The sequence below is a fragment of the Salvelinus fontinalis genome, chromosome 1 (genome assembly GCF_029448725.1).
Source record: "Salvelinus fontinalis isolate EN_2023a chromosome 1, ASM2944872v1, whole genome shotgun sequence".
NCBI classification, from domain to species: domain Eukaryota; kingdom Metazoa; phylum Chordata; class Actinopteri; order Salmoniformes; family Salmonidae; genus Salvelinus; species Salvelinus fontinalis.
In genome coordinates, this window is record NC_074665.1 from 37,865,325 (window position 1) to 37,886,672 (window position 21,348).

At 39.8% G+C, this 21,348-nt stretch overlaps 1 protein-coding gene across 2 annotated transcripts in view; it reads right to left on the bottom strand.

Annotated features, from left to right (window-relative positions):
- The window catches only part of LOC129853969 (cadherin-23-like), a 565,813-nt gene that overhangs the window by 438,031 nt on the left and 106,434 nt on the right, over positions 1–21,348 (bottom strand). For both annotated transcript variants that reach the window (XM_055920546.1, XM_055920536.1), the window contains exon 6: positions 20,909–21,001. In XM_055920546.1, coding sequence (XP_055776521.1) covers positions 20,909–21,001 — 93 coding nt within the window. The remainder of the gene's footprint in view (positions 1–20,908; positions 21,002–21,348) is intronic.

Sequence of the window (21,348 nt, forward strand, 5' to 3'; positions counted from 1 at the left end):
AAGAGGACAGCTTTCGACCAAAAGACGATTAGACCCAAGAAAGGATTCTTTGCCCAAGATTCTGATGGAAGAACAGCTCAAAGTAGGAACAATCTATTATGATAAATCGTGTTTCTGTCGAAAAATTTTAATGCTTATGACGCCATCTTATTAGACGTAGCTTCGCTTGGCGCAAACTGTATTGAAAAGTAAGGATAATTTAAAAAATGTAAATCAGCGATTGTATTAAGAATTAAATTGTCTATCAATCGCTGTCCACCCTATATTTTTTAGTCACGTTTATGAGTATTTATGTATACGACTAGATCACTGTCTAATATGGCGCACGACATTGTCTGACCAGCTGTGCTACTTTTCTCATTGTCTAACCATGATTTTGGTGGCTAAATATGCACATTTTCGAACAAAATGTATATGTATGTTGTAATTTGATGTTACAGGAGTGTCATCCGAAGAATTCTGAGAAGGTTAGTGAAAAAATTTATATATTTTGGCGATGTTTACGTTATCGCTCTCTTTGGCTAGAATCAATGCTCTGGTAACGTTTGCATATGTGGTATGCTAATATAACGATTTATTGTGTTTTCGCTGTAAGACACTTAGAAAATCTGAAATATTGTCTGTATTCACAGGATCTGTGTCTTTCGATTAGTGTATGCTGTGTATTTTTACGAAATGTTTGATGATTAGTAATTAGGTAAACACATTGCTCATTGTATTTATTCTAGTCCATTTGTGACGGTGGGTGCAATTGTAAACTCTGATATCTACCTGAAATATGCACATTTTTCTAACAAAACCTATCCTATACCATAAATATGTTATCAGACTGTCATCTGGTGAGGTTTTTTCTTGGTTAGTGGCTATCAATATCTTAGTTTAGCCGAATTGGTGATAGCACCTGATGGAGTAAGAAACTGATGGAGTTAGAAAAGTGGTGTCTTTTGCTAACGTGGTTAGCTAATAGATTTACATATTTTGTCTTCCCTGTAAAACATTTTAAAAATCTGAAATGGTGGCTTTATTCACAGGATCTGTATCTTTCATTAGGTGTCTTGGACTTGTGATTTAATGATATTTAGATGCTACTATTTAATTGTGACGCTATGCTAGCGATGCTAATCAGTGTGGGGGGGGGGGGTGCTCCCGGACCCGGGGTAGGTGCTCGTTAGAGGTTAATCTTTAAACCTATGTAAAATATGTTTTGTTTTCTGAATTTATATAATGAATATTTCTATATTTGAATTTGGCGGCCAGCAGTTTCACTGGCTGTTGAAGAGGTGGGACGCTAATGTCTCACATACCCAAGAGAGGTTAAGAGGGTATGAACGATGCTGAATGGGTGTAGACAAACATTCAAAGGCCATTTTTTCAAAAGTGAGTTTACAAGTTTATCAACACTCAAAGGATCATGAGTGGTCATTGGTCATTGGTCATTGTTCCTCAACTGTATTGTATGATATTCCATTTTCTAGCTCTGAGTCCAAAGTAAAAAACACAATTTCAAATTTTGCTACATAGGATCGAGCCGGTCGGTCACAAATTACCTTGACTAACCTGTACCCCCGCACATGGACTAGGTACCGGTACCCCCTGTACATAGCCTCGTTACCGCTATTGTTATTTTTTACTTTAGTTTATTTTGTAAGTATTTTCTTAACTCAATTTTTTTTAACTGCATTTCACGGTAAGGTCTACACATGTATTTGGCACATGTGACAAATATATTCTGATCTGATTTGATTAAAACAAAATACCTTTTGACTTTTACTCAAGTAGTACTTTATTGGGTGGCTTTTGCTTTTAATTGAGTCATTTTCTATTAAAGTATCTTTACTTTTGCTCATGTATGACAATTGAGTACTTTATCCACCACTGAATATTCATTAGTTGGACTCTCCTGAAAAAAGACAGCTACTAATACAACTGTTTCTGATGTCAGTGTGACTTGCCCAACATAAATTAAATCCCATCTCAAGCATATGGTTTGAAACCCCTCCACCTCTGACCATGTCTCTGTTTTACTCCTCTCCAATGTTTTCTCTTTCTCCCCTCTTCTCCATCACTGCTTTAACCCACCTTTTCTCTAAGCCAACTCCTGGGGGGAAAGGAGGCAAGCGAAGGAACGGGGAGAGGGGAGGCTGAGAGCACAACTCAATTATACATCAAAGCACTCATAGTCAGGGAGGGACACTAGGGAGGGAAGGGGACGAGGAGGGAAGGGGGGGGTGGTAGAGGGGCTAAGTTGGTGTTAGGGAGGACGGTACTGTAGTAATAAGACTAACCAAAGGGCCTAGTGACCATTGAAGGAGACATCGCAGCTTGAAAAGAGGGTTCTGATACTGTAGGAAAAGTGCCAAAAATGTAAGATTTTGCTTGGAGGTCAACCACACATGACTCCAAAACACAACTGGTAAATACACACGCACTCACGTGGGCACACACACACACACACACGCATGAACCATGTTGATGTATGGACGTGGACCAATATGTTTTCCCCACCAAATGGGATGACGCAGAAAAGACACAGCCACTAAACAGCTGATTGATTGAATTGACAACGGCTGGGAACATTTGCGGCAAACATTTGTCAACATTTGGGTTTATAATTGAGTGGTTAAACATCTGTTCCATCTGTTTTTTTTTCATGTTTGTCATGTCTGATGAGGATGGAGGTGATGATGATGGTGCTGGTGGTGTGTGTGAGTTTGTTATGACAAGGTTAGCTAAAACTTAACTAAACAGTAGTAGTGACAACAGTGGTAGTTACACAGCACTGGTTACATTAACCAACACCTGGAATAATTATGGAATGTTCGTTAGTCCAGGGGTCCCAACTTTTTAACTTGGGACCCCCCTTCCAGATTGGGGAACACCCCGTGCCCCCTCTGTGCACGTGCCACATCTATTTCTATGGGCACAAGCACTGATCATGACACAAACTGTTCACACCCCACTTGTTGGTAGAGAACTTTGCAGGGCTTATTTCCTGCAATTCTACACATTTTGTCATGATGTGCAACTAACATTTTGCAGTTTTAAAGCACATTTTCTTGCAATTCTATCAATTTTGCCATGTCTAACATGGTTCATGTGATATTTGAGTGACAGAAAAATTACAACAATATCTATAGTTTAAGAAACCTAAATATATATTTTTTAGCTGACATGGGCGAGTTGATCTGGACATTTCTGGCAAGTTATATATAGCTTTCTAAGGTATGCAATGATTAACATGACAAGAGGAACTGATAATGCAATACCCAATTTCGAAATTGCACCTTGTGCATTCTACTATTACAACTTTCAAGATGAAGTTTAAAGCCGGACTTTCCTTTATATATATATATATGGCGCACCCCAACAGTTTGGGAACCATCTTCGTCCACTTAATTATTTTTCCTAGTTCTCTTAATTTCCACTGTTCCTAAAGTAAATGAGTCATGCACTGTAGGGCGTACCGTCATACCTCCAGAGAGCTCAGACTACAGTGGGTTGAGATTCAGCATTCACTGTGATCAAGACCAGAGAGACAGAGAGAGAGGCTATGGAAATTGGCAGCACACTGAAAAATTGTGATGAAGGCTAAGGCCCGAAACGTGTTAGTTTTTAATCGATGAACAAGCTTTAAACATTTTTTAAAAATCAACTTCCAGTCCTCCACTGCCCTCCAAGAGTTGCTAAATTTCCTCTTCATTTCAATTTGGAACTCACAACCACCTATGGGGGGGGGGGGGGGGCAAGAGAGAGAGCGAGCTTATTCCTCACTGAATTTCTCTCTCTGCCTTCCCCCTCTCATTGATGGTCACTCAGATGCCAGCCTGCCTCTCTGACAAAGACATTTTCACACACGCAAACAAGGTGCTCTTCATGCTCAGTGGGATAAAGTAAACGATGGAGCGCTAAAGAGCGGCAAAGGGTGATTTACCATTACAACTGGCAGCATACACACGCGCATGCGCGCCCACACCTCCGAGTCTATACTTAAGATTCTTGAATGTCAGCAGACACATACACAGTTTGGACAACCCTCTGGATTGGAAACGATGCACGAACAGTAAACTATTGTGCAATGATGGTAGTATTTGACATGTCACTCACTCAAATAGCCATTTTGGTCTGAAATGATTAATTAGGTACTGACTGGAACAAACACAAGGGTTGTGTGTAACTTAGTCCCAAAAACGTTTTATTTTACCTAATTTTAACATTCTGTCATGTTCAACTTCATAACAAAAACTAGTTTTTCCATCTCTAGAGGTTAAATAAATAAAGTAACAGAGTTGACAGTAACAGGTTTGACAATTTAAATCCCCATATGACAGGGGGATAGGAAGCTTGTTGTTTCAACAGGAAGGGGCAATTGAATGTTTTAACAATGCCGCTCAGTTTTCCACCACAAAACACTAGAAAATGTAAAAAAAAGTAGAACCAGCTCCCCTGCAATTACTCTATGATTTGGCGCAAACCAAACATCTCTCATCACCCCAGGAACACAATTTCCCTGCCAATGTTTTTAATTGGCAGGGACTGAGAAACTGGTCAGAATTGAAGGAATGATGAATGGTGCTAAATACAGATGAATTCTGGAGGGAAACTTGTTTCAGTCTTCCAGAGATTTGAGACTGGGACGGAGGTTCACCGTCCAGCAGGACAATGACCCTAAGCATACTGCTACAGCAACACTCAAGTGGTTTAAGGGGAAACATTTAAATGTCTTGGAATGGCTTAGTCAAAGCCCAGACACTCAATCTAGAATATGTGGTACGACTTAAAGATTGCGGTACACCAGCAGAACCCATCCAGCTGGAAGGAGCTGGAGCAGTTTTGTCTTGAAGAATGGGCAAAAATCCCAATGGCTAGATGTGCCAAGCCTATAGATACATACCCCAAGAGACTTGCATCTGTAATTGCTGCAAAAGGTGTCTCTACAAAGTATTGACTTTGGGGGTGAATAGTTTGTCTTATTTGTTTCAAAAGAAAAAATATTTTGCATCTTCAAAGTGGTAGGCATGTTGTGTACATCAAATGATACAACCCCCCCAAAAATCTATTTTAATTCCAGGTTGTAAGGCAACACTGTATGTCTCCATAAGATAAAACATTGCTTACAAGCATGAGCGAGCAATTAAAACATATGGATCTATTGCCTGGGCAAACGGGGGAGGTTCAGGCCCTAAAACAGGAATGGATTACAGTAATAAAATGGAAAAAATACGATAAGATGAAATAAGATATTGAAAACTACCGTGGTCTCCCTAAAATACACTACAGAGAGGCTATGATATGTTAATAAAACAATGAAAGCTGAATTACTTGGTCTAAAGTGCAGAAGTATGAAGAATAATATTGTTATAATGGAAATAAAGGAGGATGAATATGAACACTATCAGTCAACGGAGGAAAAATTCAAGGTATTCATGAAACACAATCTCAAGATGACGGACGAAGAGGTGGATACAATTGATTTTCAAAGGGCTCACCGTTTCGGGTGGCAGAGCAAAGGGAAGGCCCCGTCCGATCGTAGCTATGATAACTCACTACAAAATGAAAATGGTCTTGTTACATTAGGGTAGGGAACTGAAGAACACCCCATTCTCTATGAATGAACAATTTCCCCATAAAATAGTGGAGAGACAACGTGACTTGTACCCCACTTTCAAAAGGCTCCGAGCAGAGAAGCAGAATGTTTGTCTAGTGGTCGAAAAATTGTATGTAAACAACCAAATGTTCAAGGACTCAAGGACTCGACTACCTCTTGCTGAAGTAGTCCCCGATACACATTTGCACCCCCTTACACAGTACAATCGTTTCCGGGAACTAGGTGTATGTCATGCATCACTACTCAACACCCGTTGAATATTGCCATGGTCAGTAAACGTTGTCAAAAAAGCGTAATTGCCAGCACAGTTGCAGTCACAAACGCTCTGGATAACATAAAAACAGCCTAACCATCTCTGCTACGGCGAGTAGAATGGTCAGAGTGATCTGTTCTCTCATTTGTGTCTGAAAGTAGCTAGCAAGCTAGCCAACGTTAGCAAGTTAGCTTCGGTGCCTGATTGCTGTTGTTAGCTCAGAACGTTCTGATCAACCCTACTCCTCGGCCAGAGCGTCCAGTGTGCACTCTGAACTCTCAAAGAGCGAAATGCTCTGAATTTATGAAGGGACAATCTGACAACAATCTGAGTTTAAGAATGCCCGGAGCACACTCTGGCACGCCAGATTAAATTAATGATCACACCCGTAGTATAAACCAGCCTTTATTCTTAAAATCTTTGGTTGTTCAGTACATGGCCTCACATGCAAATTCTTAAAGATATGGGTGGGGCTAAAGCTTAAGAGGGTGTGAATGATGCTGAATGGGTGTAGACAAAGAAGAGCTCTCCAGTAGCTGTACCAAAACATTCAAAGGCCAATTTCTCAAAAGTAAGATTACAAGTTTATCAACTTTCAAAGCACAATTACTTTTCCATTGTTCTTCAACTGTAGTGTATGATATACCATGTTCTAGTTCTTAGTCTATACTTTTATCCAATGTAAAAAACACAATTTAAAATGTTGCTACTTAAGACCGAATCAAGCCGGTCGATCACAATTATAGATTCATTTGTTTTCTACAAAAACATGTTGCTGCATGATGGACTTAAAAAAAGAAAGTGTATTATTAAAAAAATATTCATGCAGAATGGAACTGTGGACCTAAAATAAGTTTGAACTTATGGGTATGATGAACCTATCCTTTTTTTAATTTCAGCAATATGGAACATTGGACTACATGGACTTAAAATCCAGTTTTGATTTAGGTGATGGCGAAGATGGGTAAGACCTTTTTCTTTTTGATTGTTTATTTATTTAATTTGAAGATTGCACAGTAGTACATTAGAAATACCAAGGAAGTTTTGTGTTTAATATGATACGGCCTAATTGTAGAGGTCAGGTATATTATGACTTAAAAGCCGTTATATAGTGCAGCCCTTGTTCACGGTTGTGAATCGGAACAATTAGCTTAAAAGACTAAATGTAATACATATGAATAGATCTAATGTAGAGCAGGGATAAAGGATTATAGAATTAAAAACCTGCCTAGGTTCTCTAGTAAAGTAGGCCTATATGATCCTAAAATAATTGGTGTCATTATCCTTTGTGACAAACCTCTTCAAGATTAGGAGAGTTTGTCAAAAATTAAGCGGGAAACCCTCACCAAAATCACCCCAGAAAGAGAGTTATTTCAAACAGGAGAGTACCTGTGTTTGTTTCTCCGTCCTGGTCAACCCAGGCCGCAGGCGAGGTCAAGGATAGCAGGGTTCGGTACACAAATCGGGTTCTCGGTAGGTCTAGGTCCAAACGCCAACCAGTAAGTCCAAACAGTCCAACTCATACATGGTAAATCCAGCCGATATATATTGTCTCTTTCTCATGGTTCACAGATCCTTCCCCTCCCTGGTTTGTCTTGACCCCTTATCTGTGGATCGGCCCTACCTTCTGAGTTTCCCTTGCTTCTGGGAAATGTTTTGGCAGTCGGCCATTTTGTGATCTGTAGTTCTGATCGGGGTAGTCATTTTAATGAGAGGGCAGAGCCTGTTTATTAGTTCTGCTCTCACAAATCTGCCATTTATCACTCGACACCCTTCTTTGCCACAGCTTTTACATAAAAAAAATACATCTCAATATAAAAAATGTAAAGGGAATATTTAATGTTTCGATACACATTGGCAAATGTATTAGGTTTTGTCAAAATTGTCTCTATTAGTGTGTGGTGGGCTGGTTAAAACTGGATAAACTGATTAAATTTAACGGTAGAAACAACACAATAACTGGCTTATGGTAGCACTTCTCTATGCGAGAGGTATATTATATATGTCTACGCTATTTACGCTACATTTTATATTATTGATTCTAATGATATAGGCCTAGGTGTAAAATAGCCGGGGTGATAAAGAAACGACCCTGGAATAAAAACAAAATGTGCGTGAGTGGAGAGGTGTTTTTTTATTTGTATTTAAAAAAAAATGTAACCTATATTTAACTAGGCAAGTCAGGTTTACAGGTAGACTCGCTCCTGATTGTCAGTACTGCATGTATTCTTGGCTATCGTGCCATGACTGTGTCAGGGTTAATTGTAAGTTAAATTTAGGCATTCCTTCATGGGTAGTGTGATGCTTATGTTCCTTTTTCTTAGAATAAAAAAGGATATAATGAGGACTACATTAAATGTGTTTTGCATGTAATGGACATAAAGAACTGGTCGTGCGATATAGGTAATTTTCTCTTAATTTTTTCAAAAAGAAATTCAAAGAATTGGATCCAATGAACTGAGCAGGCTGGGCTGACATGCTTATAGCCTTGCTAGGACTTTCTAAATATGAGAATGAATTTATAATATTGTGCTATTATTATTTCTATTAATATGATCTATTATTGTTATTATAGATTTTTTTCTGACTGTTTTCCATGTTATTTGATTAGTTCTCTTATTAAAAATCATCCTCATAGATATGCAATAGACCTATGGGGTTTTGAATGTGTTAGTGAAGGGTGGCAGTATGTAATTATGTTATCATGGGACTGCCCGTATTTCCCTCTGGCCTACGTCATTTGGCGGCCAAGGGTTTGCCTTAGGACGCAAAGGTGCGTCATGAGTCAGGGAGATGGTCTGATAGTCTTAGTGACAACAGACCTAGACATGGGGGGAGGTTTTAGTGGGTGGAATATTAGGACAATTGGAGGTTTACAAAGTTGCAGCTACAGTATGCTTAACTGTGCAAATATTATGGTACAGCTAAATGGACACTTACAGACGTTGCTCAACTAAAAGTTGTGTGATCATGCTGCGGGACTTAGAGGTAAGTTGTGGTTTAGTACGGTACCCTGCGTCACTACTTCATTGCTCGAGACCAGCACAAGGGGGAGTTACAGCACTGATTAGGCTTTTGGGTCCCAAGGCACTACTGTGACTCTAACTGACAACATAAACCAAAATAGAAACTGATAATTGTGCAGGACTTCAGTATTACTTACAAAAACTGGTGATACACTAAGGTTTTTATTCTAAGAGAAACCTAGACTCAATTAGGGTGTGGAAATGTTAGGATTATTTTGCTCTTACTTTAGTACTGTAGCCTACTCCTGACCAGTCACATTGTACAGTGGCTGAGTGGCGCAGTGGTCTAAGACACTGCATCACAGTGCAAGCTGTGTTGCTGCAGATGCTGGTTCAGTACCCATGCCATCCTCAACTGGGAGACCCATGAGATGACTGTAGGTTTATGGTTTCTCTCTCACTAAAAACAGAAAAAAAAATATTTGAAATAACAAACTGGCTTTACTTATAAGTAACAATGTCTCACCCCTTGTTCAAGAATGGCATTTTTCTCGCTCATTTTACTTTATTCGAAAAGGAAATAATCTCCAAAATATTCTTCTTTTTTAAACAAACAATAATTATTAATTTAGGATTGTATAAATGCCCCTTGGATATTCTCACATATATATTGTTAACCCTGTTATTAGCAGGACAACATATATTGGTCATGGCTCCTGACTGGCGCACAATGGGATGGGCTGCAGAGCCGCGCACAGAAGACGGACCTAGCCCATGGGGAAGGAAGGAGGTTTTCTCCAGTAGATTTTACGTTTCTCCTGAAAGCCCTAATCTGCAACTTAAATGAATAGAGTTCCTGGTCATGGTGCTACAGTATGTTGTTACAGCATAATCAAAGTGAGGACAATCGGCAATATGTATACTGTATACTTATGGCCTATTGTAAGCTGAAAGTCACACCTTTCCAGTACTCCTCAACACACCCCAAATTCCACCCTTATCACAGTTACCATTCAACAATGAGCTGTTTAGCTAAAAAAAAATGACATTGCGACTAAAGAGAACAGATGAAATGGACATTGTTTTCATCAAGCCAGCTTCTTTCTACGGTGCTACCCGTTCCAGGGTTAGGACCATAACCGCGAGAGGACTTGAAAATGAGCTGGAGCTAAGAGGATCACCAAAACTACAGGTAGTTTGGTTTCAGTGCATTTTCATAAACATATAATGTATATAGCCTATCAATGTGTAGGCATACTGTGTAATAAAATTGATAATTAAATAAAGGTTAAATTTGTAAAAATTCTGTACTAAAAACGTGTTTTCTCAGAACATACAACCATGTCAACAACCATCAGTGGATAAAGGGCTGGACAACGGGCCGCACCAAAAAATGCATGGTTGCCAAGAAAGCGGTTAGTTGAGCTAGATTCTTAAAATATGTATGCAGCATTTGTGTGTTGGAGTCACTTTTATTTCTTAAATGATCTACCATTTCTATCATAGGCCACTGTAATCGATGGGGGCGCAGGGCGGTACCATTCTGCTCATTTGATGAAGGTGCACAATGATCAGATTCAAACTTTCAAGACCGAGATCGAATCATTGAAGGCAGACAAGCAGGAAGAGAAACATTATCTGAGAGCAGAGATACGGGCGACAGCTGATGCATTGGTCCAGAGCCAGGTGGCATTGGCGTGGAGTCAGGCGAAAAATTACGTGTTGAAGAGGGCGAGGAACGAGATGGAGTTACAATCCATGCCAGGCACACCTGTGAGCTCTGGAAGTCCACCTCCGACAGGCAGACTCAACATACCTGGCGGGTTTGTCAGGTCGTGAGTTCACCCTGACATTTCCATTCCTCTTCTGACAACAGAACTTGACCAACTGCTCAACAGGCACAGCAAGGGCCGTCCGGACCGTTATGCTGTTCTGCTATTCCAAGGATGTGTTTACTACAGCATGTACTGTAGGCTATGTTTACTTGTACAGCGCCATTATGGCTATTAGCAGGGCTATTAGCAGAACAATAGACTTGCCTAGAAGGAGGAGAGTAGGGGGAGAATTCTATCGTCAAATGTATTTCTTAGGTTGGCTGTATCACAACCGGCCGTGATTGGTTGCAATTTCAGTTTAATCCACCAGAAAAGACAGAACAAATAATACAACAAACATTGTGGTTCAACTCAAATATACTAATTGATAAAAAAAGTTTATCAATTGGAACCTTTACCATGTGGAAGGGGGAAAAAGTATCATTATTATTATTAACCCTGTTTTTCACAAGCGTGGCAGGCTGTAAATTCTGCAAACAACGTTTCTAGGTTGGGCTGATAGCAGGACAAAATACTGTATGTTGGTCATGGCTTCCGAGTGGCACAGTAGTCTAAGGCACTCCATCTCATTGCAACAGTCCCTGGTTTGAATCCAGGATGTATCACATCTGATTGGGAGTCCCATAGGGCGATGCACAATTGGCCAAGGGTCATCCGGGGTTAGGGGAGGTTTTGGCTGGCCGGGATGTCCTTCTCTTCCTTTAAAAACAGAAATAAGTATTTTGGCCTTCATAAATATTATTTTGGCCTTTATTCAGATTACAATCGCTCACTTTCATTTTTTGTTTTACAAAATAATTTCCAAAATATCATTATATATTGCCTACCCGCTGTGGATGACTATTTCAGCACCGTTTCGCGCTGCTCTGAGACAAGCATGGTGAAACGAAAATGTTAAATTATATTTGATGATATTCTTAAAATATATAAAACATATGTGTTGACAATTATAAGCAAGTGATGTCTGCTAAATAATGAAGTTGATGGCACAGTCATATAGCCTCGGCACCTACATAAATATGCGTGTGGCCGATCTCGTGCAACCGAAAAATGTTGGATAAACCATATACTGTACAGTACTGTATTTCTTCATCAGCAACTTTATGCTTTCATTAACTTCTCTAGGGTAGGGGGCAGCATTCAGAATTTTGGATTAAAAGCATGCCCAAATTAAACTGCCTGCTTCTCGGTATGCATATAACTGGTAGATTTGGATAGAAAACACTCTAAAGTTTCCAAAACTGTTAAAATAGTGTCTGTGAGTATAACAGAACTGATTTGGCAGGCGAAAACCTGAGAAATCAATTCGGGAAGTAGTTTTTTTTGTTGGTTTTCTAGTTTTCTTTTCAATGCCATTACAGTATCCATTGACTTAGGACTCAAATTGCAGTTCATATAGCTTCCACTAGATGTCAACAGTGTTTAGAAATTGTTTCAGGCTTGTATTCTGAAAAATTAGGTGGTAAGAGCAGTCTAAATGAGTGGACCCTAAAGTGTCACAGAGCTTTTTCATGCGCACGACCGAGAGAGTGCTTTTCTTGTTTACCTTTTATATTGATGATATTATTGTCCGGTTGAAATATTAGTGATTATTTAGGCTAAAAACAACCTGAGGATTGAATATCAACATCGTTTGACATGTTTCCATGAACTTTACGGATACAATTTAGATTTTTTGTCTGACTGTTTTGACTGCGTTTGAGCCTGTGGATTACTGAAGAAAACGCGCAAGCAAAACTGAGTTTTTTGGATATAAAGAGACTTTATCGAACAAAAGGAACATTTATTGAGTAAATGAATGTCTGTTGAGTGCAACCATATGAAGATCATCAAAGGTAAGGGATTAAGTTTATCTCTATTTCTGACTTGTGTAACTCTTCTACTTGGCTGGTTATTGTTTGTAATGATTTGTCTGCTGGGCTATGTTCTCAAATAATCGTAAGGTATGCTTTCGCCATAAAGCATTTTTAAAATCTGACACCGTGGTTGGATTCACAAGAAGTTAATCTTTAAACCTATGTCAAATATGTTGTTTTCTGAATTTTTATAATGAGTATTTCTGTATTTGAATTTGGCGCCCAGCAGTTTCACTGGCTGTTGAAGAGGTGGGACGCTAACGTCTCACGTACCCAAGAGAGGTTAATAAAAGAATGATACAAATACTCTTTCAAAAGGCAGATGTTTATTTCCTTATTGAGACCATAACGAATTACTATGGAGATAAATATCACTGAATGACAGAAATATTGGAACAAAGTAGGCTAATGAAGGTAAACAAATTTTTGCTGTTACTGGAAAATATGTTTCTCTCCCTCTAAGAACATAAATAAATGTTTTGGCCTTGAATCAGGTTACAATCTCTCAATTTCGTTTTTTTTTAAACAAAATGATCTCCAAAATATCGTTATATATTATCAAGTTGATGGCACAGTCATATAGCCCCGGCACCTATATACAGCTGATTGACTCACTCATTCATGGCTTTGAGTCAAAATAAATAAGTACCAACATTCTTTCTGATAGCATTTTATACAGAAATGTTTTGGTTATCCTGACCTGGACACCATGTACAGTATTATAATAGCCCATTATGGGCTGTTAGCAGGACAATATACCTTTACCAACACCTCTGTGTATTTTGATACTTTGTGGATGGGGCCCCCCGAGTGGCGCAGCGGTCTAAGACACTGCATCACAGTGCAAAATGTGTTGCTACAGATGCAGGTTTGACTCCCGTGCCGGCCACCACCGGAAGACCCATATGTAATTATTGGCGGTCACGATATACTGTAGGCCTACCGTAGGGACATGAGTCTCACTAGTGTTGAGTAATGGTAGGGTAGCCTAGTGGTTAGAGCGTTGGACTAGTAACCGGAAGGTTGCAAGTTCAAATCCCCGAGCTGACAAGGTACAAATCTGTCGTTCTGCCCCTGAACAGGCAGTTAACCCACTGTTCCTAGGCCGTCATTGAAAATAAGAATTTGTTCTTAACTGACTTGCCTAGTTAAATAAAGGTAAAAAAAAAAAAAAAAAAAATGTGCTGTTAAAAGTGGTGTAGGTCTTATTTATTTAAAGAGTATATTTTAGCATTGTTTCGCGCTGCTCTGAGACAAGCATGGGGACTGGTCTTGAGATTTTTATTTTCACTGAATCTCCATTTGGGTATTGGTTAGACTACAATAATACAATTAGGGTGTAGAAATGTTATGTGCTTAAGTACTGTAGCCTACTCCTGACGTTGTACAGCACCACATTTTCCATTTTTTCATTTTTCATTTTTCTTGGAATAGAAACACCAAAATATTAATCAAATTAATTACGCAACATTTCTTAAAATCAGTCCCGTATACTATGTTCTTACAAAAAAAGTTTTTAAATTCTCTACTACAGCCACGACTGAAGGCTTTCAAATGCTTCTCAAAGATGCCCTCTGGTGGTCAAACTAGCACTAAGTAGCTTTAATGGTAAAAATGGCTGACAAATAATGTGCCATAGAATTCTGCGGCATCGTGCAAGCTGTGCTGCAGTACGCTGCAACTTTTAAAGGACGAACCACTGTAATCATCATGGTGCTTTTTAAGGGTAAGTTTAGAAACATTGGAAATTACTTACTTACAAATCATACAATGTGATTTTCTGGATTTTTGTTTTAGATTCCGTCTCTCACAGTTGAAGTGTACCTATGATAAAAATTACAGACCTCTACATGCTTTGTAAGTAGGAAAACCTGCAAAATCGTCTGTGTATCAATTACTTGTTCTCCCCACTATGTAAATATGTTATTTCCATTTTTTTATTTTATAAATTAGCAAACATTTCTACAAACTTGTTTTTGCTTTGCATTATGGGGTATAGTGTGTAAATTGATGAGGGAAAAAACATTTAAGAATAAGGCTACAATGTAACACAATTTGGAAAAAGTCAAGGGGTCTGAATACTTTCCGAACGCATTGTATAGCTGAACCAATATACATTCTCAAGTTGAATTGTATGTTCGCTCAACTTTGAATTTTAGATTGAGTGAATAAGTCCAACTATTAACAGATTGCATTAGTTTAGAAAATGATATGTTTTATGTTTATGTATCATAACATTAATTTACCAAACAATGTACATACAAAAACACAGGTATTGAATAATTATTTTTTTATCAACCTGCAGTAGAGCATACTGGGAAATGTGATAATGATGGGTGTGGTATTGAGTGGTTTTGTTCCCACATTAAAAAATATTTCAGTTTATTATAAAATACTACAGTAATGTCTGCAAAAACACTACCGTTTTTTTTTGTTACTATAGTAAATAATATAGTATTTCATTTGCACATACCATGCCCATTCCCCTGCCCCATATTCCAATTTGTGCCACTCATAAGTGAGAAACCTACATTCCAAGTATAGACCAGGTTATAGAAAAGAGCAGAAGCTTTGAACTGTCCATTCAGACCCCAGTCCTACGTACCTACAGGTTATAGACAATTTGCTATTTTAGTATTCCTCCAGTAGGTTTCCTCAAGGAAAAAGCCTCTACTTCTATGTCAAAGATAATAAAACAAAAACACAATATTACAGTAGTGTCCGCAAAACTCTACAGTAAATACTACAATCTGCAAAAACACTACATTGATTACTAGTTTTATCCCTAATTTATTCCAGGTGTGCCGCACTACTATGGCTGACCTAGTAAAACAACACATTTTCATTTCTAAAAACATTGTTTATATATATATACAGTAGTTATACTATAGTTAACTGTAAATAATACAGTATTCATTTGTGTTTTTGAAGACTTTAGCACATAAACTCAAATTATTGTTCTTTTAAAGTCCACTCAACTCACATGATAACACTGTGTAAGTAATTGGTTAAGTTGGCTTTTTCATAGTGCATAGACATAAGAAGACCAAATATATAAGATGAAATAGGTATTACACATAGTAGACATCAAGATATCAAGTGTTGAGCATTAATCAATGCTCTCAGATATATGCATAGGGACAGATGGAGCGAGACCTCTAGACATTAATATATCGTAAGCCTTGAAAATAAAAGTTCTACCAAAACTAATCTCAACTATAGGGTGGATCTCATATTGACTACTTTCCATTCAACCTTCCTCCTCCTCCCTTCTCTCTCCGTCTATTCCTCATTTACTCTCTCTTTCTCTATCCATCCTCTCTCTCTCTCTCCCCATCTCCCTCCCTCGCTCTATCCTTCCTTCCACCCTTCTCTCCGTGGCTCTTGGTATTAGTGTCACCCAGCCACTTCTCACTAACCACCCCATTCAATTTCATCCTTCGGAGACGATACAGAAACCATTATGCATAGAGCAAATCACAGTAATGTGTGTGTGTGTGTGTGTGTGTGTGTGTGTGGGTGCTATGGTATATGTGGTGGGACTGTTTGATTGTTAAGGCAGTTATGATAACAACAGCACAAACCATTTCTTTATGCCGACATTAATTACTTAGTTTAACAGATTCTTAAATTAATAGGATTGTTTCAGAATGTCATTGCTTATAGGTCATATGTAAAATAATGTTTTTAATACAATGAATGTTATATGTGTATAATAACGTCAGGCAGGATAATGTGATACACAGAGGTGTACATTATTAGGGCTTAAAGTTATGCTTTCATAATAATTATAATTATACAAAGAGAAAGAGAAAGGGACTAGATCACATGAATCTGATTTATACTTTATAGTGACACAGGGCACATCAAATAGTGGAAGTCCTCTGTTGTTCTGCCCAATCCAACATCAAGCTCTAAACATCTCATTCCCAGGCATAATGAAAACTCTCTGATACACTTTGCCAAACCAATCTGAGAGATCAGTGTGTGTGCGTACATGTGTCTGTCTGCCTGCCTGCCTTCCTGCCAACCATGCTCCCATCCCCAGCCCAACCCTCCAGCCATCCTTCGACCTCTTGTGATTTCAACATCATTGTGACATCAATGTAACATAAATGAAATATCAGCTCACATGGATGCTGTGGCAGTCAGTACAGTGCAGTATAGCTAGATGGATACTGCACAGGTATGATGACCTGACCACTCTCAAGCTTTGATCCTGTTTGACTTTCTATGGTCTATCATTGTTTAAGTAACTTGCGTCCTCCATAGAATAGAATGATTAAAACGGACATTCCCATTCAAGTCAATATTCCTTGATTACATTTACTGTAAATTCTGGTGGCCATATTGAGTGTACCCATATGCTAGTCATTATATTTCTATGGTGTGGCCTGTCCACCTCCGGCTAAAATGAAGACCGGTTTATAATAGCAGTCAATGTAAGAGCTATCAGCACCGTGAGGGATACTGAGATAGGGCTGATAGAAAATACAGAAATAGGCTGAGGACGGATTTCCCTTCACCCGCTGCCTGACAGAATGGGGGGGGGAGAAAGTAAACAGATAAGCTCAATGTTAGCTATCCAGCAGTGCAGTGGATGCCTGCTTGTCTGTCTGTCTGTTTGCCAATATATTCAAGCCATCTGTATAGTGCATTTCAGGGCCAGACTTGGCATGGCTGTACTATCTCCCTCTGCATCACTGTTGCCTTATCTGTGTTCCATATTCTACAACACCGCGTGTCTACGGAACGATAAATAAATAGTTGATGAGTTATGGCATTGATAAAATAAGCAGAGCGAGATATAGTACATAAAAGGTAGACGTTTTTGGGGGTTTGTGTGTATGTGTGTGAGCGCGTGCCTGTCTTGTCTGTCCATGCATTCATCACTCTGTATGTTCATTACTCCATCTGTCTGTCTGTCTATACCGTATAAGTCATGAATGGGAGAGAGTGGAATTCAAAGAAAGAGGGGAAGTCAGAGAAAGAAAGAAAAAAGAAAAACACAGAGCAGGAGAAAGAGTGTGTTTGTGGGATCGGGGTGGGTCTGGGGTGAGCAGCAGGACACAGAAAACACTGGGCGAGTTTCAGAAAAGTCATTAGTAGTGGCATTTGATGGTGGCGGCGTGTCAATGACACAGAGACTAGCTCGCAGTGGGAGAGGGTTTAGGGGCCAGGAAGCATGGGAGTAAAGGCTGGGGGAGTGGATTGGGACTCCCTGGGGCGACTGGTGTTATTAAAAACTGTTCAGCTAGTGAGTTATACATACAGACACACACATGCACAAAAGCACACAATAAAGCATGCACACACACAGACGGACAGACACACACAGACTACATTTCAAATATACACGTCTAATGTACATTGTACTTCAAAGTGTGTTATGCTAGATTTAGATCAAGAATCATAGGGCTGAAATACAGTATTATCACCTTTCATACCAAATAGTAAACTAATAGGGATACAACTTACTCTAAAATGTGATAAACAAAAAAACACAGTATGCACCACCCCTGCACTATTACCACCATTACATTAAATGGGGAATTTGGATGAGGCCCATCTGTTGTTTTAGTCGAACATTGTGTTTGGCTAATAGTCTCTGAATGTGTCCCAAACGGCACCTTATGTCCTATATAGTGCACTTCTTTTGACCAGAGCCCTATGGGATGATATGATGGGCCCTAATCAAAAGTAGTGTACTAAATAGGGAACAGGGTGCCATTTGAGACACATCATTGTCTCATTTACATTTTAAGTCATTTAGCAGACACTCTTATCCAGAGCGACGCACAGTTATCTCGGTCTCCACACACTGTGCCATGGCTGGTTGCTGTAAATCCGTCCAGCTCATTAGCGCTGACACAGGGAATGCTAGCAGCCCACCTGCTCCCCTTCACCCTCTTTATAGCACCACAAATTAAACCCACAATTACAGTACGCATGCCAGCGCATGTGCGCACACACTCCTCTTTTACAACTCCTCAATTTACACACACTCCTCTTCTCTATACCTTCTCAATTACACACACTCCTCTCGTCTTTACTCCTCTACACCTACCCATCCACAGGTCACGTTGAGCTGTTTTCTGTATTCCTGTTTTATCTCACTTTCACACTCCCTCTTCCAGCTCTTTCCCATTCCTTCCATTGTTACTTTTTTCCTCCATGTCCTTCTCTCTGTCTCTGTATATGTATCTCTCTACATTCCAAATCTCTCTCTTTCTCACTCACATCTCTTTCCACTCCTTTCTGTTATTTTTCCTCTCCGTCAAACTAGTTCCATCTCTGTCCATCCCCATCCTTCTCTGCCTGTCTGTTTTTCTCTGCAGTCAACTTCAGGAACTAGCTTATCGTCTCAGAGTTGCTGATGGAAGTCATAATCTGTGATTGGCCGGCTACTGTGGCACATACGGTGAGTGACAGGTTGATGGAGTGATGTCGCAGCGTATTTGCTTTGCCCAACGGAGGTCACCGGAAGTCACAGAGGTAATGAGGCCATAAAAATGCGGAGCACAGAAAGTTGTTGGAGGAGGAAGAGGATGAGAGGGAGGGAGGGGACGGAGGAAACAAGATAGAACAGGGAACGAAGTCACAACACCCTCACTGCATCATCTCGTCCTCGGCTCCCCCATGGCTTAGCACTGAGTATTCTGTGAGCTACAGCTGGTGCCCGGAGTACATGTATCATACGCAAACATGGCCTGAGATAATTTAAAAATTATTTGATGAAGTTCATGAATTGCCTGGCTGGGACAGTAGAAATGTGAAAAGAACAGTGGAAACACTTATGGATGCATAGTGACACTTTAGTAAACAGGCATTTGCCATGGTTTATCATGAAATAAATCATGGCTTGGAACATAATTTTAGGCAATCAGCATCCAAGACCGGAACAGTCTAATCAAAATGTTATAAATGCTGTACCTACAGCAAGGACAACCTGCCTTGCCTGCCCTAAAGGCCTCTATCTATTCAAAGGTATAATTGCAGCAATTTGAGGGCTCCCGAGTGGCGCGGTGGTCTAAAGCACTGTATCTCAGTGCAAGAGGCGTCACTACAATCCCTGATTCATATCCAGGCTGTATAACATCTGGCTGTGATTGGGATTCCCATAGGGCGGCACACAATTGGCCCAGCGCTGTCCGGGGTAGGCCGTCATTGTAAATAAGAATTTGTTGTTAACTGATTTGCCTAATTAAATAAAGGTTAAAATAAAAAAAAATACCTTAGCAGCTCTTTGTAACTAGAACCCTGAGATAACCTCAAATAATGCAGAGAAAACCCTGATAGAACCCTCAGACAATCCTGAGAGAACCTTGAAAAAACACAGAGAAACCTGAGACAACTCTCCACTCATAGGAGGTAAAGAGGGCAGGCTACACAGCCCCCTCTTTCAGTGAATTTATTTGCTTGACTTTATGGATTGAAGAGGGGGAAAATCCCAGTGGCTTTGAAGATTTGGAGAAGACTGGGGATAGGCTATGCACTCAATATAAACACAACACGATATGTGTGTGTGCGTGGCTGAGATAGATTTCAGCCTCTGTTTGAAGTTCCAGACTCCAACATTCTACTCTACTCTGGCAATTACTTCATATCAACAATCAGATGGGGGAGAGGGCAAAAAGAAGGGAGTGGGGAGAGAGAGAGGGAGAGAGGGGGATAAAGAGAGAGAGAGAAGGGAGGTGAGACTGCCCCCCATCCTCTCCTCTTTTGGACCAGAGTGAGGGAAACTGTAAGAGGGAGATAAATAGAGACTAAAAGAGGGAGAGGGAGGGAGGGAGAGATTGAGAGGTGGGAGAGAGAGACTGAAATAGGAGGGAGAGACTTAGTGGAGGTAGTAGCCTGAAAGAGAGAAAGAAAAGCTGTAGTGGGAGAGATTAAAGACCACTGCAGAGGGAGAGTTTTTTTAATATTTGTATGGCAATTTGGATGACTTTCTCCAAATATGAGAAAGAAGAGGACTCCCAAACCAGTGGTTGGTTATCATGCAGGTCAACAGCCATTTGCAGGGCCAACTTGTTGTAAGGTTGCATGTCTGATAAGTCAACCAATTATGCAGAGACATTGACTCAAAGATTCTCACTGTCTGTGTATTATATCGAGCAAGAGAAACTATGCTTTTTCTCATAAATCAGTAAAAAATTGTCACACACACACATAACACAAGACTTCTTGGTTCAGTTTTACATTTCCCCCAGCAATGGTTAAGGTTAGGATTGTAAGAGGGAAACTGATCCTAGATCTGTACCAAGGGGATACTTCATCCCGCAGTGACTCCAGAGGACAATGATAGTGTTCCCCACAAGGACAGTGGGACAAGTTAGGGAGTACAGTTATATACAGTAGCTATTACACATTCCATATACATGACTGTAGCCTACCTCTGCAATGTGTACTGTGTACGGCTGGCCATGGAAAGTAGGGGAGTTGTCATTCACATCTCCTATCTGAATATTCACTGTGTCTTTGACCACCTGCGAAAGCACAAGAGGTCCTAATCTTTAATACACAAACACACAGACAGAGAGATACACAGACACACAATACACTTACTCTATGTATAGAATGAGGGTGGTGTCTTAACCCATAGGAATGTGTAGGTTGAAATATCATTGTGTTTTAGTGCATCAGGGAGAGGTGTGGCAGTGGTTAGAGTGTTGGACTAGTAACCGAGAGGTTGCAAGATCAAATCCCTGAGCTGACAAGGTAAAAATGTGTCGTTCTGCCCCTGAACAAGGCAGTTAACCCACTATTCCTAGGTCGTCATTGAAAATAAGAATTTGTTCTTAACTGACTTGCCGAATTAATGAAGGTAAAGCAA